The following is an 18,314-nucleotide window of genomic DNA, read 5'->3' on the forward strand; positions in this document are numbered from 1 at the left end:
GGAGAAGGAGGATCTGTTATTTTCCACTTGCAGTGGGTGTTCCAGTAACCTTTTAAAACAGAGCTAAACTGGGAGCTTCTAAGTAAGTTTTTAAACAGTTTTATACTAGATTTTTAGATCAGTTTCTGTGTATATTTTTCTTTATAGTAGTGTCTATTACATGCAGTTATATAAAAAATGGTGTATACTGTCTCTTTAATGAAGAATATTGTGATTGCAATATCAAATGTAAAAATAACTAAACAGTAACAAAAAAAATATTAAAAAAAAGTATTTCCTGATTCAGACAGAGCATGCAATTTAAATAATAATAATAAAAATAATAATAATAAATACCAAATTTACTTTATTTTTTTTGGTGTCCTTTGCTGAAGAATAAATCTAGGTAGGCTCACAGGAGCTCAGACTTAAATTAATTCTTCAACAAAGGACACCAAATGACAAAGCAAAGTTTTTTTTTTTTTTGTTTTTTTTTAAATGTATAGTTTTGATTAATTTTAAATAAAATAACTCTGATTTTCAGACTCCTAACCAAGCCCCAAAGTTTTAGGAGAATACCGACGTATACCTACTCCAGCTTGCTTCTGTTTGTGTAAAGGGTCTTTTCATATGCAGAGGAGAAGGAGGATCTGTTATTTTCCACTTGCAGTGGGTGTTCCAGTAACCTTTTAAAACAGAGCTAAACTGGGAGCTTCTAAGTAAGTTTTTAAACAGTTTTATACTAGATTTTTAGATCAGTATCTGTGTATATTTTTCTTTATAGTAGTGTCTATTACATGCAGTTATATAAAAAATGGTGTATACTGTCTCTTTAATGAAGAATATTGTGATTGCAATATCAAATGTAAAAATAACTAAACAGTAACAAAAAAAATATTAAAAAAAAGTATTTCCTGATTCAGACAGAGCATGCAATTTAAATAATAATAATAAAAATAATAATAATAAATACCAAATTTACTTTATTTTTTTTGGTGTCCTTTGCTGAAGAATAAATCTAGGTAGGCTCACAGGAGCTCAGACTTAAATTAATTCTTCAACAAAGGACACCAAATGACAAAGCAAATTTGAGAACAGTAAAATATAATTTTATTTAAAACTGCCTGCTCTCTCTAAACCATGAAGTTAACAACTCCTTAAAGAAAAAATAACATGTTCATGATTCAGATAGAAAGGAAAATTGACCAAACTTTGAAACTTGTCAGAAAATCTACTACTCATTTGAGAATTCAGACTAACGACCTGATATTTACAAGCTCTTTGCTCAGGTGAAATGATCTAAAACGTCTCATCAGTATAGAGAGGTCCCTAAAAAAATGTTAGAAACACAAATTTTAATTTGAAAGATATTTATCTCACTATGCAGGTTTATCTCACAAGTATTATTCTTTGTTATAGAATTTACACCCTTCTCGTACATCTTCCATTCTGTGATACTTATTTAGCCCCTGTAACACCACAACCCTCTCTCTCAGGATATGCTTTAGCCCTTCTAACCCAGCAGGAAATCCTGAATGCAATCAGAGAGTAAAAGCCCAAGCTGAGATGGCCTCACAAACAAATATTACAAACAAAGTATGGACGCATTCCTCAGCTGTCATCTCTTGCTCATCTTCCAAGATATAGATCTTTTTCAATGTTGCTAGACACAGGTTGGTATATTGGACATTTTATGATGGAGCATTACAAGAACTTCAATACTGCATTTAGGGACTGTAATGCTTATTGTGTAATCTATTTCTACATATTTCTTTGATTGGTGCTTTCTTTTTGTTAACCTTTCTTTCAAATAAATCTATATAAAAAATAAATAAAAAAAATAGTAGAATTAATAACCACAGGCTACTCCTCTTCTACTGCTCTAAATTTCAGATAGATTTATATAAACAACCGAGAAGAAAAACACAGAGCGCGTGTATTACATAGCACAATAAAGGTTCCCCAAAGACTGAAAGACCAATGGTATCTATGTGCATCCTGAGGTATTCCGGTTCCTCAGTTAACTCAATGTAGTTATTTTTCTAAAAAAAACAATTATCCAAGATGCTTCTCAAACAATACTATAAATCATTTATTCAAAATATATAAAGAGTAAATATAATAAAATCAGCAACCAATTTGTTGGACTTGAAATAAATATAGCTGCGCTATCAGGTTGACCCTATGAGTAACTTCTTGGAAAAGTTATGCAAGGGACTCCGATACCTCAGTATGCGCACAAACCTCATTGATCTGGTCTCTTTCATCTTGAAAGTATAATTAATTGGTATGTAAGGAGCATTTATTGCAGTGTGTGAAATTATATGGCTATTACTTCTGTTTGGCAATTAAACAGAATTTTTTATTTTACACCATAACTGAGTTATATCCAATAAAACATTTGGTAACTTCAAAAAAAGTTTAGAAAACAGCACACCTGTCTCTTCGTCTGTGGGGCACGGAATGTAGGACCTGCCACGTCCAAAGTGCAGTCCAATAGAAAAAGTACATGACTAAGGGCCTATAGCAGGGCTGAAACGTTGTATTTTCTATCTTTATGGACCCTACATGAAACAATAAAGGTCTTTTTTAACTTTGGAGGCTGGAATACCCTTTCTTTTTCTATTGAATAAAACATTTGGGCCAGAGCTTTTAGGAGGTGCTCACACCTTGTGGAATGAGTATTGTTTTTATGAATCTTCAAATATAAATTTGTAGATAAATAGGTATAGACTTTTTTAGCTTATTTTGAAACTGTTCCAGCTACTACAATAAAGTACTGCACCAATACATGTCCTCCGATTCAGATTCTATATTAAGCATCATTAAAAACCCTACGTCAACACCCTTTCTAAGACATAGTTTAAATTTCACACTCATATTTTATTTGCTGTACTAGATAATCAATTTGATAGCACACCAATTCAAGTTAGTATTTTTCTACAGCAAGAGTTATTTATCAAAAAGGCCACAGAAGAGTAACCACTCACCCAGGACACCATATTCAGACAGCGAACTGTTACACACGGTGTATGGAGCTTGATTTGGCCACAAATGATTCATGGGTACACACGTGCGGCGGTCTACCTCCTGATCATGCAGCACATGATGACGATGGCTGTAAAAAATAAAAGTATGCATTATGACATGATGTGAGTACATTTTTCCTCAGACTTTGGTCTATGCTGCATCCCCAATGGTTGCCAGACTGCTGTGTAAGTGAATATAATCGCCATTAATAAAGATCCATTGGTCAGACCTATAGGTCTGTAGTTCAGTGGCCCTACATATCTAAAGTTACATTTCCACACATTACATCTTCTCTTTGATCTAAAATGCATTTTTCGCTTTCAAACTCCCCATAAAAAGATCTGTCTCACTTTGCACTAGTCTGTTACTCATTAAACTCCTGCAAATAGAGGACCATAAAATGTTTCTTTATTGCAATATACATTTATTATTTATTTTGCAGCTTCTTGCTATAAAATACATTTAAAAATTGTGCTTGTTTCACTTTCTCCCAGGGAGGCTTGGGTTAAAATTTTTAGGCAATTTAGGTGAGCTTTTGTTTACTTTTCCCGCCCTCCATAAGCTTCTATGGTGCTTTATCAGTTTTGCATCAACAATCATGATAGGGAAAAGCATTCTTTGCAATAGTAACTAAGTTGAATCAGTGCTAAAGCGAACACAAGAGGGCAGGCTACCCCAGTCTGCACATGTGCAAACAGAGTTTGTGCTATATCTGAATATTAGTTTGTGATTGGTTAGCAGGGGTTCTTTTGTTCTGAGGGACAGGGAAATCAGTTAAAAGAGTAAACTTAAAACAATATACTCATTTCACAAAACAAAGCTGCAGTTTTTATTGCAAATATTCTTATATATGAAGGTTCATAATCATGTAGTTTACAATTTGTATTTAATGTCCCTTTAAACATTTAATAAAAGCTGTTTAAAGGGACATTGAACAAATTCAATAGTTTTTTGGTACAAATAATTTTTAAATGCACTGCTAATATAAACAAATATGAAAAGCATTTATAACATTACATTCTGTATCACCATTTGCACGGTTTTATATTGTAGAACATTACAGGGGCGAACCCTGGAAAAGTCGCCTAGAATTCAAGTTCCTGGTCTTCTTCGATTGGACAATCAAACACTTCAAATATGAGACTCACTTATGTCTTTACCTGAAAGTATGTGTACAAAAAACTCTATGGGATTGCTAATTTTAATTTGAAGCAACTGACATCAAGTATTTTGTTTTACATTAGAGAAGTATTGCCTGTATTCTGGCGCTGTTTTTTTTAGAGATATTAAACTGTCTGTTGCATTGATGTAATATAAAAAAAGCACTAAGCAGTAGGTTAATAAAATCATTGCAATATGGCCTCAATAGGAAGGCAAATGAGGAGCTTACTATTTGTGAATGATAGAAGACACCTGCACAAGCTCCAATCAGGTTCTTGCCCATGCCCAATAGTGGACTTCTGCTGCAAAAATCATGCGACAGTAGAACCTAGTTTTATAATGGTAGCTCCCTTATCTCACTAAAGGCAGTGGCTGTGTGCTCATTTTGCAAGAAAACTCAATCTGTCTTTTATATGTTTACTTTGATCTAGCATATATTTTTGTTTTACTAAAAGAGCACTGTTTGATATACACTCACCAGCCACTTTAGTAGGTAAACCTGTTCAACTGCATGATAACACAAATTGCTAATCAGCCAATTACATGACAACAACTCAATGCATTTAGACGTGGTGAAGACGACTTGCTGAAATTCAAACCGAGCATCAGAATAGGGAAGAAAGGGGATTTAAGTGACTTTGAACGTTGCATGGTTGTTGGTGCCAGACTGGCTGGTCTGAGTATTTAAAAAACTACTGATCTACTGGGATTTTCACGCACAACCATCTCTAGAGTTTACTAAGAATGGTCGAAAAAAGAGAAAATATCCAGTGAGCGGCAGTTGTGTGGACGAAAATGCCTTGTTGATGTCAGAGGAGAATGGGCAGACTGGTTTGAGATGATAGAAAGGCAACAGTAACTTAAATAACCACTCATTACAACCAAGGTATGCAGAATACCATCTCTGAACGCACGTCATACCTTGAAGCAGATGGGCTACAGCAGCAGAAGATCGCACCGGGTCCCACTCCTGTCAGTTAAGAACAGGAAACAGAGGCTACAATTCTCACAGGCTCACCAAAATTGGACAATAGAAGATTGGAAAAATGTTGCCTGGTGTGATGAGTCTCTATATCAGCTGCGACATTCAGATGGTAGGGTCAGAATTTGGCGTAAAGAACATGAAATAATGGATCCATCCTGCCTTGTATCAACGGTTCAGGCTGGTGGTGTAATGGTGTGGTGTATATTTTCTTGGCACACTTTGGGCTCCTTAGTACCAATTGAGCATTGTTTAAACCCCACGGCCTACCTGAGTATTGTTGCTGACTATGTCCATCCCTTTGTGACTACAGTGTACCTATCTTCTGATGGCTACTTCCAGCAGGATAATGCACCATGCCACAAAGCTCAAATCCTCTCAAACTGGTTTCTTGAACATAACAATGAGTTTTGTACTCCAATGTCCTCCACAGTCACCGGATCTCAATCCAATGCAGCACCTTTGGGATGTGGTGGAACGGGAGATTCGCATCATGTGTAGCCAACAAATCTGCAGCAACTGCGTGATGCTACCATGTCAATATGGACCAAAATGTCTGTGGAATGTTTCCAACACCTTGTTAAATCTATGCCACGAAGAATTAAGGCAGTTCTGAAGGCAAAAGGGGGTCAAACCCGGTAATAGTGAGGTACCTAATACAGTAGCCGGTGAGTGTATTTAAAAAGGGACAGGAAACACCAACATTTTCTTTCATGATTAGGATAGAACCTACAATTTTAAACAACTTTCCAATTTACTTCTATTATCACATTTTCCTCACTTTCTTGTTATCCATTGGTGAAGGAACAGCAATGCACTACTGACAGCTAGCTGAACACATCTAGTCAGCCAATCCCAAGAGACAAATGTGTGCAGGCACCAATCAGCAGCTAGCTCCCACAGCAGCTAGCTCCCATTAGTGTAGGATATGTGCTTAATTTTTTTCAACTAGGGATACCAAGATAATGTAGCACATTAGAAAATAGAAATGAATTTAAGTGTCTTAAACGTACATGCTCTATCTGAATCCTACAAGTTTAGAACTTGTGTGGGTACCATCCTATAGAATAAGCTAAGTTATGGCTGTTCCCAGATGTTCACCTCTCCCCCTAGTTGGTTATGAATATGACCCTGTAGTGCTTGTCCTCCATATAGTGATGTGGGCAACCTGACATTGACCCTTTGGCCACTGTGTGTAAAGGGAAAGAAGTGAAATTCCCCAATAACTGTCCCAACAAACCCAAAGCTACAATTGGGGGATGCACAAGCCTTTTGTGGGCGTCATCCCAGAGAACAAGTTACTAAACTGTGTTTGTTCCCAGCGGAACATTTATTCCTTCTGGTTTTGTTTTGCATCATTTTTCATATCCCGCCATCAGATACATAAAAGTCAACGTGAAGCTATCAAATTCAGACAGTGTAGTTATTTTTACTTATGTTATTACATTTGCCTTGAGCATTCTATTATTTATATCATAGAAATGCAAACATAATATGCGCACTCATTTCTTTACTATCTCTTTAATAAATCACTACAGTTTTGTCTTCTAATTCACGTTCTGACCGTCCCTCTGCCTGTTGTGGTTCCACTTAAACTGCCCTTTTCCTTCTACATTTGCCGACTTCTAGAAATGATTTGTTGTATTCTCTGTCTACTGACCATAGTATATCACTGCTTAAAGGGACATAAAACATCATTGTTTTTCTTTCATGATTCAGATAGAACATTCAATTTCAAACAACTTTCTAATTTACTTTTTTTATCAAATGGTCTTCGTTTTTCTTGTTATCTTTTGTTGAAAAGCAGCAATGTAAGCTCAGGAGTGTGCACGTGCCTGCAGCATTATATGGCATCAGTTTTGCAACAATGGTATACATTAGCAGGAGCGCTAGATGGCAGCACTATCTCCTGTCATGTAGTCCTGCCTATCTAGGTATCTCTTCAACAAAGGATAACATGAGTACAAAGCAAATTTGACACAAAAAAACTTTTTAAAGTGATAGTCTAGTCAAAATTAAACTTTCATGATTCAGATAGAGCATGCAATTTTAAGAAACTTTCTAATTTACTCCTATTAACAATTTTTCTTTGTTCGCTTTGTATCTTTATTTGAAAAAGCAATAATGTAAGCTAAGGAGCTGGCCCATTTTTTGGTTGAGCACCTGGGTAGCGCTTGTTGATTGGTGGTATCTAAATGTAGCCACCAATCAGCAAGCGCTACCCAGGTGCAGAACCAAAAAGGGGCTGGCTCCTTAGATTACATTTTTGCTTTTTCAAATAATGATACCAAGAGAACTAAGAAAAATTGATAATAGAAGTAAATTAGAAAGTTTCTTAAAATTGCATGCTCTGTCTGAATCATGAAAGCTTAATTTTGACTAGACTATCCCTTTAAACATTGAATTCTCTAGAACCAAGCTTTATAATGGTAGCTCCCTTATCTCACTAAAGGCCGTGGCTGGACTGTGAAAAGTGCTCATTTAGCAAGTAAATGAATAATAAAAGAAAATGTTTGGGTTTCATGTTCCTTTAAAGATCTATCTCAATGGCATCCAGTGACGTGCAGAAAGTACCGAAAATATAACAAGCAATGCGTGTATAATATCACTAGAATCAAATTGAATTAAATCAAAAATACCCTTAAATCAGCAGAGCATATTCCGAGATCCACCACATCACTAATAAAACACTTGGCAATTTTCCAAGGCGTTGTACGTAGGTATCTGAGCTGTAGAAATGATTACCTCCCCTCCTTCACAAGGCTCACAGGGGTCATTAATCAGCATTAGAATAGGACGCAGAGGAACATTATGAAAACAGAGATGACTGAAGCAATTACTGTAATCCATTAACTCCCTGAGTAATGAGTGAGGCTAAGTGAGTGTATCACACCAATATGTTCAGCTATGAGCACCCAGGAAAAAGGGTCTATTAAACTGATAATACCTATTATGTGTATTACTGACCATGTAGCTGCCACTGTTAAATAAAATCAAAGTGACAATCTGCGTTTAGCTGTAATGTATGTCAGGGACAAATTGCTCTCACAAATATATGCCAATTAATTGTATAATTAAGGACAGGTGGCAGAGCTCTGGGTTAAGTAAATTAGAGTCTAACTTCTGTCTATCTGACATTTCACAGGCTCAACAAAAATGGATTTATAATTCAAAACAGTGTTAACAAAACTCAACAAGCCGTCATCTAAGGAACGCTGCTCCTCAATGCTAGCCCCTCCTACAATAACACACAGCGATGTTACCTAAGGGTCTCTGGGCTTACGGGATTCTTTAAAGGCAGTTTTGACATTTAAAACAGTGCATCTTGCAAAGGGGTGTTCCCTGCTTTTAAGTATGTGAAGGTGATGTAGACATTAAAATAGGTCCCACGAAAAAAAAAATTAGTTTGAAAAAATTGTATAGTTAAATCACCAAGTTATTTTTTTTAAAAAAATGTATTTTGTAGAAAAATAAAAATTCTTATTGAAATTACGCAGAAAACAAAACTTAAAGGGACAGTCAAGTCCAAAAAAAACTTTCATGTTTTAAATAGGGCATGCAATTTTAAACAACTTCCCAATTTACTTTTATCACCAATTTTGCTTTGTTCTCTTGGTATTCTTAGTTGAAAGCTAAAACTAGGAGGTTCATATGTTAATTTCTTAGACCTTGAAGACTGCCTCTAATCTGAATACATTTTGACCACTAGAGGGCATTAGTTCACATGTTTCATATAGATAACATTGAGCTCATGCACGTAAAGTGACCTAGGACTGAGCACTGATTGGCTAAACTGCATGTCTGTCAAAAGAACTGAAATAAGGGGGCAGTCAGCAGAAGCTTAGATACAAGGTAATCACAGAGGTAAAAAGTATATTAATATAACTGTGTTGGTTATGCAAAACTGGGGAATGGGTAATAAAGGGATTATCTTTCTTTTTAAACAACAGAAATTCTGGTGTTGACTGTCCCTTTAAGGTGCACAGTAAAAATTGTAAAAAAAAAAAAACTGCATATGCAAAAAAAAAACAATAATACAGTAATTGTAAATGTGTTTCCCCCCCTTTGCTAGTGGTCTAGACAGGTGCGTTCCATGGTCTGGCGTTTTCTCTAAACATATTACCCCAGTTTTATCTTGGAATCTGAAATTGTGACAAATACGCAAAAAAACCACTAATTACCCTAAGACAAAAACACCTGTATACGGTAAATAGATGTGATTGTAAGATGTAATCTGACTAGTATTAGAGACAGGCTTTCGGGTTCCTTTGTTAGGATCCAAATGGCCGCTCGTGACATTTTGCTCTTTTCGGAGACAGATTTTTTTTCTTGTAAAAGTGAAACACAATAAGATCTGGAGAGATCTTTGTGTGTTAAACTTTCACAAGAATGACTCCAGCTCCAAAGAGAGATGAATACCATGAGCTTCCAACTACTTCCGCATTCGGATACTAACAAAGTATCCGAATGCCATCTGTAATTTGTATTGACTGCACAATTTAATGCGTTCTTGCTCCCTGTTCTCTGTAGCAAAGTTCCCTTTCCAGCAAACCCAATTACTTTATATGGGAGGCATTTTGCAACTCGCAGGAACAGCCCCCCCCCTTTTCCCCCAGAATTCTGAGGACAGGCCCTATGAGTGTTTTTTTCATGTCTGAATAAGATAATGTTAGATAATTGGGTCCATAGTGAGGTGTTGGAGGTTTTTATCAGGAGCTGGCACATTTTTAGTTTAGCACCTGGGTAGCGCTTGCTGATTGTTGGCTACATTTAGACACCAATCAGCAAGAGCTACCCAGGTGCTGAACCAAAAATGGTCCGGCTCCTAAGCTTACATTCTTGCTTCTTCAAATAAAGATACCAAGAGAGCAAAGAATAAAATTGATAAAAGGAGTAAATTAGAAATTTGCTTAAAAATTGCTGCTCTAACTGAATCATGAAAGTTGAACTTTGACTAGACTGTCCCTTTAAAGTCATTTTTATATATGCTTTAAAAAATTAAATTGCACTGGAAAAGAGCTTCATACAGACCAAAATATTTAACAATGTGTATTTGGATAATTCGGATCTTGAATCCTGTAACATGTTACACATTGGCTGATGAGAAGGGGAGCTAATTTATATCTGCTACTCATTGGCCAGAACAAAGAATATATGATAAAAACATACTCAACAGGAGGATTATGGAAATGTTGCTGAAATTAGTGTTCAATGCTCTTAAAACATTTACTTGTAATGCACTGTGTAAATCTGGATATATATTATGTGTAGTTCTTTCCTGAATAAACCAAGCTTTGCACAGACGTGCTCCTATATAATAATTTACCTATGAGAGCTATTAGAAAGAAGTAGACTACTGATATTGCTGTTTTCATTTCTAAATGCAGATTTAGAGGGGCAGTTGTGGAGTAAGATAACATAGTGGGTGAGAAAAGCAATAGCATTATTATTTAAATCCATTAAGTAAGTCCTGTAGAGAACGCTGATCTTGATATACAAGCAAACGTTATTAGTATATTAATTGGTGGCAAGTGTCATATACCCATTTGCTACCTCTAATTAAAGGGACAATCTAGTGTCAAAATAAAATGCTGTTTTTATAAGAACATTTTATATTTAAACTAATTCTCTTCTTTTTCTGTCTAACATACTCAAATACAGTCAAAGTTATACGCCTGGAAATAACCCCATTCTACTCCAGATGAGGACACATTCAATAACTGAAGCATACACGTGTATGCCTGGTTCTGAATGGCCAACCAGCTGTATCCTCATATGGACCAGGGAGTAAACACAAAGCAAAATGCAGGAATTTCTCAACAATTAAAATGTTGCAACAAACTATAGTTTATTTTTATTTTGTGGTGCAACTATAGTTTTCATTTCCATAGATTGACCAGTCTCAGCACTATAATAAGAGCGCTGTTTTTCGTAGAAGGTGGTGCAAGCAGCATATCAGTCAGGTGCACAGAACATAACTTCTGATATATAATTAAGAGACAGATGAAATCAGAAATTTCACTGCTAAGAGCTTAAAGGGACAGTCTACTCCAGATAATGTATTGTTGAAAAATATAGATAATCCCTTTATTACCCATTCCCCAGTTTTGCATAACCAACACAGTTATATTAATGCACTTTTTACCTCTGTAATTACCTTGTATCTAAGCCTCTGCAAACTGCCCCCTTATTTCAGTTCTTTTGACAGACTTGCATTTTAGCCAATCAGTGCCCTCTCATAAGTAACTCCACAGTGTAAGTAACATCGTATCTATATGACACACATGAACTAACGCTCTCTAGCTGTGAAAAACTCTCAAATGCAGTCAGATAATAGGCGGCCTTCAATGGCTTAGAAATTAGAATATGCGCCTACCTACCAAGGTTTAGCTTTCAGCTAAGAATACCAAAAGAACAAAGCAAATTTGATGCTAAAATTAAATTGGAAAGTTAACATGACATGCCCTATCTGAATCATAACAGTTTAATTTTGACTAGACTGTCCCTTTAAAGTCTGGCATTAAATGAACTATATAGCCCCAGCTACTATCAAACACTAGCTGCTATAATGCAGTATTAAAATGCTGCTTTTACCTTTTTTTCTTTAAAGGGACATTAAACCCAAATTTTTTCTTTCATGATTCAGATAGAGCATGCAATTTTAAGCAACTTTCTACTTTACTCGTATTATTAATTTTTCTTTATTCTCTTGCTATCTTTATTTAAAAAGCAGGAATGTGATGCATAGGAGCCGGCCAATTGTTGGTTGAGAACCTGGGTTATGCTTGCTTATTGGTGGGTAAATATAAGCCTCCAATAAGCAAGCACTATTCATGGTGCTGAACCTAAAATGGTCTGGCTGCTAAGATTTACATTCCTGCTTTTAAAATAAAAATAGCAAGAGAACAAAGAAAAATTGATAATAGGAGTAAATTAGAAAGTTGATTAAAATGTCATGCTCTATCTGAATCATGAAAGAAAAAAATTGGGTTCAGTGTCCCTTTAACTCCAAGATTGCCACCCTGTGCACATACAGTGCCAATCTCAGCACTAACTCTGGCGCTGATTGGATAGTGTGTGCTGTACTCATTGTGCTGCCGATTTAGCATTAAAAACAAATTAACATATTACTGACATTTAGTTAAAGTATGTAGTTTGTTAAGCACTGATACACCAAAATGAGCGCTTACCTAAAAGTTCCCCTCTCTACATCTTGCCCACTGAGTCTGACGTGAATTCCTTCCTTCAGCAGGGAGCCAAATGCCATGTATTCTGCCAATGCCCAATCGACAATGCGGCTTTTTGTCATCTCCAATCTGCTTTTCAAAATTCTAGAGAGTCCTGGAATGGAGTAGATCATCAGACATGACAGATGTCTTACCAGGTCAGCACAGTTCCTTACTTGACTTACAATCAAATTCTCATAAAGGGGCAGCTATTGGTCTGGCAACCACATTATAAAAACCTTTAATTTAATGGCACTGTACTAGCCAGGTCACGATTGCTCTATTTTCTAAGGATTGGCCCTCCTCTCTGCTCAGTTACAGTTACTGTATAAATAGGCTGACCATATTGCCACTTTAAAAAGGGACATGTGAAAAATACATATGTCAGGGCTGTTTTAAGAAATGTTTTGAATAAAGAGGCCTTGTGCAATACCCTTTTTTAAGCAACCGATGCAGAGAGAGCCACTCTGTGGCCCTCTCTGCATCAGCCAATGATGGTGGAGATCGTTGGTGGCATGGGAGGGATAGGAGGGTGGGCGGCCCATCGCTGGAGGGGGCGGGAGGAGGTCTGTGAGAGGTCCGGGAGTGCCTGTGTGGGTGCAGGAGCGCGTGTGAGGGGGCGGAAGCGGGTGTGACTGATACACTTTGGCAAATGTATAGTGATTTGGAAGGAGCCAGAGGGTTAGAGAGCTGTTTGGGGGGGGGGGTCAGGGAGGTTGGGGGGAATCCTATGCTGCAGTAAATATATCAAAATAAATAAATAATATAAAAAAAAATAATAATTTTATACTGGCAGACTTTCTGCTAGTACTTAAAGGGACAGTCAAGTCCAAATTAAACTTTCATGATTCAGATAGGACATGTAATTTTAAACAACTTTCCAATTTACTGTTATCATCAAATTTGCTTTGTTCTCTTGGTATTCTTAGTTGAAAGTTAAACTTAGGTAGGCTCATATGATAATTTCTAAGCCCTTGAAGGCCGCCTCTTATCACATGCTTTTTTATTTGCTTTTCACAACAGGGGAGAGCTAGTTCATGTGAGCCATTTAGATAACTTTGTGATCACGCCTGTGGCTTGTGGCAGACACTGCACTAATTGGCTAAAATGCAAGTCAATAGATAATAAATAAAATGTCATGTGATCAGGTGGCTGTCAGAAGATGCTTAGATACAAGGTAATCACAGAGGTAAAAAGTATATTGATATAACAGTGTTGGTTATGCAAAACTGGGGTATGGGGGATTATCTATCTTTTTAAACAATACAAATTCTGGTGTTGACTGTCCCTTTAAGATGGGGGTGACCTTTGGGGGTGGGGGAGGGAAGACAGCTCTTTGAGAGGGGTCAGGGAGGGATCAGGGGGTGGGATGTGTCATGTGGGAGGCTGATCTCTACACCAGAGCTAAAATTAACCCTATGAGCTACATAATTAACCCCTTCACTGCTGGGCATAATACAAGTGTGGCGCGCAGTGGCATTTAGCGGCCTTCGAATTACCAAAAAGCAATCAATGCCAAAGCCATATAAGTCTGCTATTTCTCAACAAAGGGGATCCCAGAGAAGCATTTACAACCATTTGTGCCATAATTGCACAAGCTGTTTGTAAATTTATTTCAGTGAGAAACCTAAAGTTTGTGAAAAAGTGAACGTTTTTTTTATTTGATCGCATTTTGCGGTGAAATGGTGGCATGAAATATACCAAAATAGGCCAAGATCAATACTTTAGGTTGTCTACTGAAAAAAATATATACATGTGAAGGGTTATTCAGGGATTCCTGACAGATATCAGTGTTACATGTAACTAGCGCTAATTTTGAAGAAGATGTAAACATTGTGTATTTCTAAACTCAGGACAAAAGTCAGAAACTATTTAGCATGGGTGTTTTTTAGTGGCTGTAGATGTGTAACAGATATTGGGGGTCAAAGTTAGAAAAAAACAAAATGTATGCTTACCAGATAAATTCCTTCCTGGCAGGGAGAGACCACGACTTCATTCCTAACTATTGGGAAATACAACACCTGGCCACCAGGAGGAGGCAAAGACACCCCAGCTTAAATATGCCTCCCACTTCCCCTATCCTCCCAGTCATTCGACCGAGGAAACAAGGAAAAGTAGGAGAAACATCAGGGTATAAAGGTGCCAGAAAAATAAATAAAAGGGGAGCCGCCCAAATCAAAATATCATACAGGCAGGGTCGTGGACTCTCTCTGCCAGGAAAGAAAGGAATTGATCTAGTAAGCATACATTTTGTTTTCTTTCCATAAGGCAGGGAGAGTCCACAACTTCATTCCTTACTGTTGGGAAAACAATACCCAAGCTCCAGAGGACACTGAAGGAATAACGGGAGGGAAGCAAACACAAGAATGACTGGAGAATTGGGGAAAAGGGAGGGATATTTAATCCTTTGGCTGGGTGTCTTTGCCTCCTCCTGGTGGCCAGGTGTTGTATTTCCCAACAGTAAGGAATGAAGTCGTGGACTCTCCCTGCCTTATGGAAAGAAAGTGTGTTTTTTTCAATTTTTTCATCATATTTTATATATTTTTTTATAGTAAATTATAAGATATGATAAAAATAATGGCATCTTTAGAAAGTCCATTTAATGTCGAGAAAAAAAAGGTATATAATATGTGTAGGTACAGTAAATGAGTAAGAGGAAAATTACAGCTCAACACAAACACCACAGAAATGTAAAAATAACCTTGGTCCTTAACGGTAAGAAAATTGAAAAATGGGTTAAAAAGAAAATGAACTGCAATGTGCTAAACAAAAACTACAAAAAGATTCATTACTAGAACAAATTTAGTTAGAAAACATTAGGAGCAAATTGAGATTTCTATACTAAATTCATATAAAAAAAATCTTTTTTTTTGTACCATATCATTTCACAAGATGTTCATAAAGAACAGTAACAACGTTGCTTATACTATGTATATTACAGAATTAAACTCTTGTGTAATTGGATATAAACTTGCACTGCCATAGGGGATGAAAATGTTGCATCTAATTATACATTTCAAACCACATATTTTCTTCAACCTCCTCTCAGAAGGTTTAAGGTTAATATCACACTCCAGCTTCTACTGTGAAACCAATGGTATTTAAAGCATTTACACAAATTGTATAATTAATAAAATATGGAATCTTTCCATTAAATAAAACATGTTGAGTGGAAATACTAATGAACAACTGTATCCCCATGATGTTATTTAATTAGCCTGAAGGCATTTTTTGGTAAAATGTACCAAACGGTGCTATTTTATAAGAATATGGTAAGAACTCTAAAGGCTACACAGTTTCTTCAGTTAAACTAAATTGCTTAATACGTAAAGTGAATGTAAATTTTGATGATTAAGTGCCCGGTTTTTAAAACTTTGATTAAAAACAGGGGCACTTTAATTCATCAAAATTTACATTTCACTCGTGTTGTGAAAATACTTACCTTTACAGCCGCTGCATCGCTTCCTCCAAAGCCTCTTCCTGGGTCTAAAATGAGGAATCCGGCTTCTTCCAATCACGGCGTTGAATCAGACACTGATTCCCCCGGGGGGGAAGCCGTGATTGGAGGATGACCGATCCGTTATTTCTAAACTTAGCAAGAGGCTTGCGACGACCGGGGGAAGCTGGCACGGCTGTCAAGATTAAAAAGGTAAGTATTTTCACAACACAAGTGAAATGTAAATTTTGATGAATTAAAGTGCCCCTATTTTTAATCAAATTTTTAAAAACCGGTACTTTATCATCAAAATTTACATTCACTTTAAAGGGAAATTAAATCCCCACATCTGCTATATGCATTTAGAAAAGCAATTATTCAATAATTATAGTGTTTTGCATAAAAAAAAAAAAAAATCATAAACTGATGTCCCCAGTACTTGTTTAAGGGGCACACCACCCAGCTGATTTTACTGACTACACAGGTACAATTTAAGACAACATTATAAATATAGCTAATATTACATTTGTTTTTCATGGTTTGTATTATTAATTATAATTAAATCAATTTATGTAAAATCAATGTATGTTAAATTATGAAATTAATGTGTGCTGCTCGGGCTCCACGCTGTCTATAGTAACTGTCTATGCAAGTAGCCCTTAAAGGGATATTGAACACTAAATAATTGCTAGATGGAGAACCCAACAAAAAATGACAAAGCAGTTAATCAGAAAGGCTAAAGCTGGGGCAGAAGACAGAATAGCACAATCCGTAAAAATGGAGACAAAGCCTTCTTTAGATATATCAGTGAAACGAGAAAAACCAGGGGAGGGATTGAAAGACTAAAGATTGAGGATGATAGAGTAGTGATAGGAGATAAACAAATAGCAAACTGTTTAAATGATTACTTTAATCCATGATAGCTACTCCATTAGCTGATTTATTTTGTGAAAATCAGCACCATGTTATTAAAAAAAAAATAGCAAAACTATGCATTGTTACAAAAACACTCCCAGATGGGCTATATAAATGGATCAAAACATTTATGCAAAGTGTCCCTCGTGTACATTAGGCAGAGGGTTTCAATTAATGGAGTATATTCAAATGAGGGGTCAGTTACTAGTGGTGTTCCCCGAGGGTCAGTTTTGGGGCTTGTTTTGTTTAACATGTTCATTAGTGATATTGGAAGTGGACCCCAGGGGAAGGTTTGCTTGTTTACTGATGATACCAAAGTTTGTAACGAGAGTTGATGTTCCAGGGTGAGTGGATCAAATGAGCAGTGATATTTAAAAACTGGAGGACTGGACAAATAAATGGGACCTGAAATGTAATATTACCAAGAGCAAATTTATGCATATAGGATCCAAAAACCCACAGGCCAACTATTGTCTCACTAGTACATTACTGATTGTAAGTAAAGAGGAATGAGAATTATTATTATTATTCAGTAGACAATGCAGCAGTATGGCCAGTAAGGCTAGTTGAACACTTGGTTGCGTTGGGAGAGGTATTAGTATCAGAAATAACAAGGTTCTTATGCCACTTTACAGATCACTAGTTAGGCCTCATCTGGAATATTGTGTACAGTTCTGGAGACCATATATTCAGAAGGATATAAATAAACTAGAAACTGTCCAAAAGAGGGCTAATAAAATGGTACTGTATATGGTATAAAAATATAAAACATACAAAGAAAGACTCTATAATCTAAATATGTATAGTTTAGAGGAGAGAAGGGTTCAATTTGCGCCGTTTCAGAATAACAACTTTTTTTTCAGTCATGTAACTGCTATTGAAAAGCTTTGGAAAGCAAAATGCACTAATAAAAATAGCCAGTAGGTGGAGCTGTCCACTTGTTTTGCAGCAAAGTTATGCAACTTAACAGCCTTAAATTGATCTGTGTACACAGATCAGACCAGATCTATCGAGCAAAATTTAGCAGGCACTTCCCTATTATCTTCCTGTCCAGCTGCTTGAGGTGAGGGTGCCTAACTGCTTATTAATCACTGCAGATTGAAATGCATAGAATAGGTGCAGACCCAATATTATCTAACATGCTAACAATGCAGAGAACTGATTGCAGAAAAATGCAAGTAAAAAAACGTTTTTGTTCATTAAACTTAGTTTGATGATGATGCAGTCTGCTGTGTGATTATTTAATTAGGTGATGTTAGCAAATGTTTTTGTTCATTAAACTTCGTTTGATGATACAATCTATATTATTAGGTTTATAATGCTGTTTAGCATTTAAAGTCTTCATTTCAAAGTTTTAAAAATAATGTATTAGGTGTTACTTATGACAATTTTGAGAGGGGCCTGGAACCTAACCCCCTCACTTCCCATTGACTTACATTATAAACTGGGTTTCAATTTACAACGGTTTCGATTTACAAAAATTCCTTCTGGAATCTAACCCCCGGCGTAAACTGAGGGCTACCTGTATATAAAAGGGACTTAATAAAGTGGAAGCTGAAAGCATTTTCCACAAGAAAATAAGTAC

General features: G+C 36.3%; 1 protein-coding gene across 1 annotated transcript in view; it reads right to left on the reverse strand.

The window, feature by feature from the left end:
* The window catches only part of OGDHL (oxoglutarate dehydrogenase L), a 253,936-nt gene that overhangs the window by 37,237 nt on the left and 198,385 nt on the right, over positions 1 to 18,314 (reverse strand). Inside the window, exons 15-16 of the mRNA XM_053692073.1 lie at positions 12,343 to 12,493; positions 2,970 to 3,097 (exon numbers count right to left, since the gene is read on the reverse strand). Of these exons, the coding sequence (XP_053548048.1) occupies positions 2,970 to 3,097; positions 12,343 to 12,493 (279 nt within the window). The remainder of the gene's footprint in view (positions 1 to 2,969; positions 3,098 to 12,342; positions 12,494 to 18,314) is intronic.

Source organism: Bombina bombina, chromosome 9, assembly GCF_027579735.1.
Source record: "Bombina bombina isolate aBomBom1 chromosome 9, aBomBom1.pri, whole genome shotgun sequence".
NCBI lineage: Eukaryota > Metazoa > Chordata > Amphibia > Anura > Bombinatoridae > Bombina > Bombina bombina.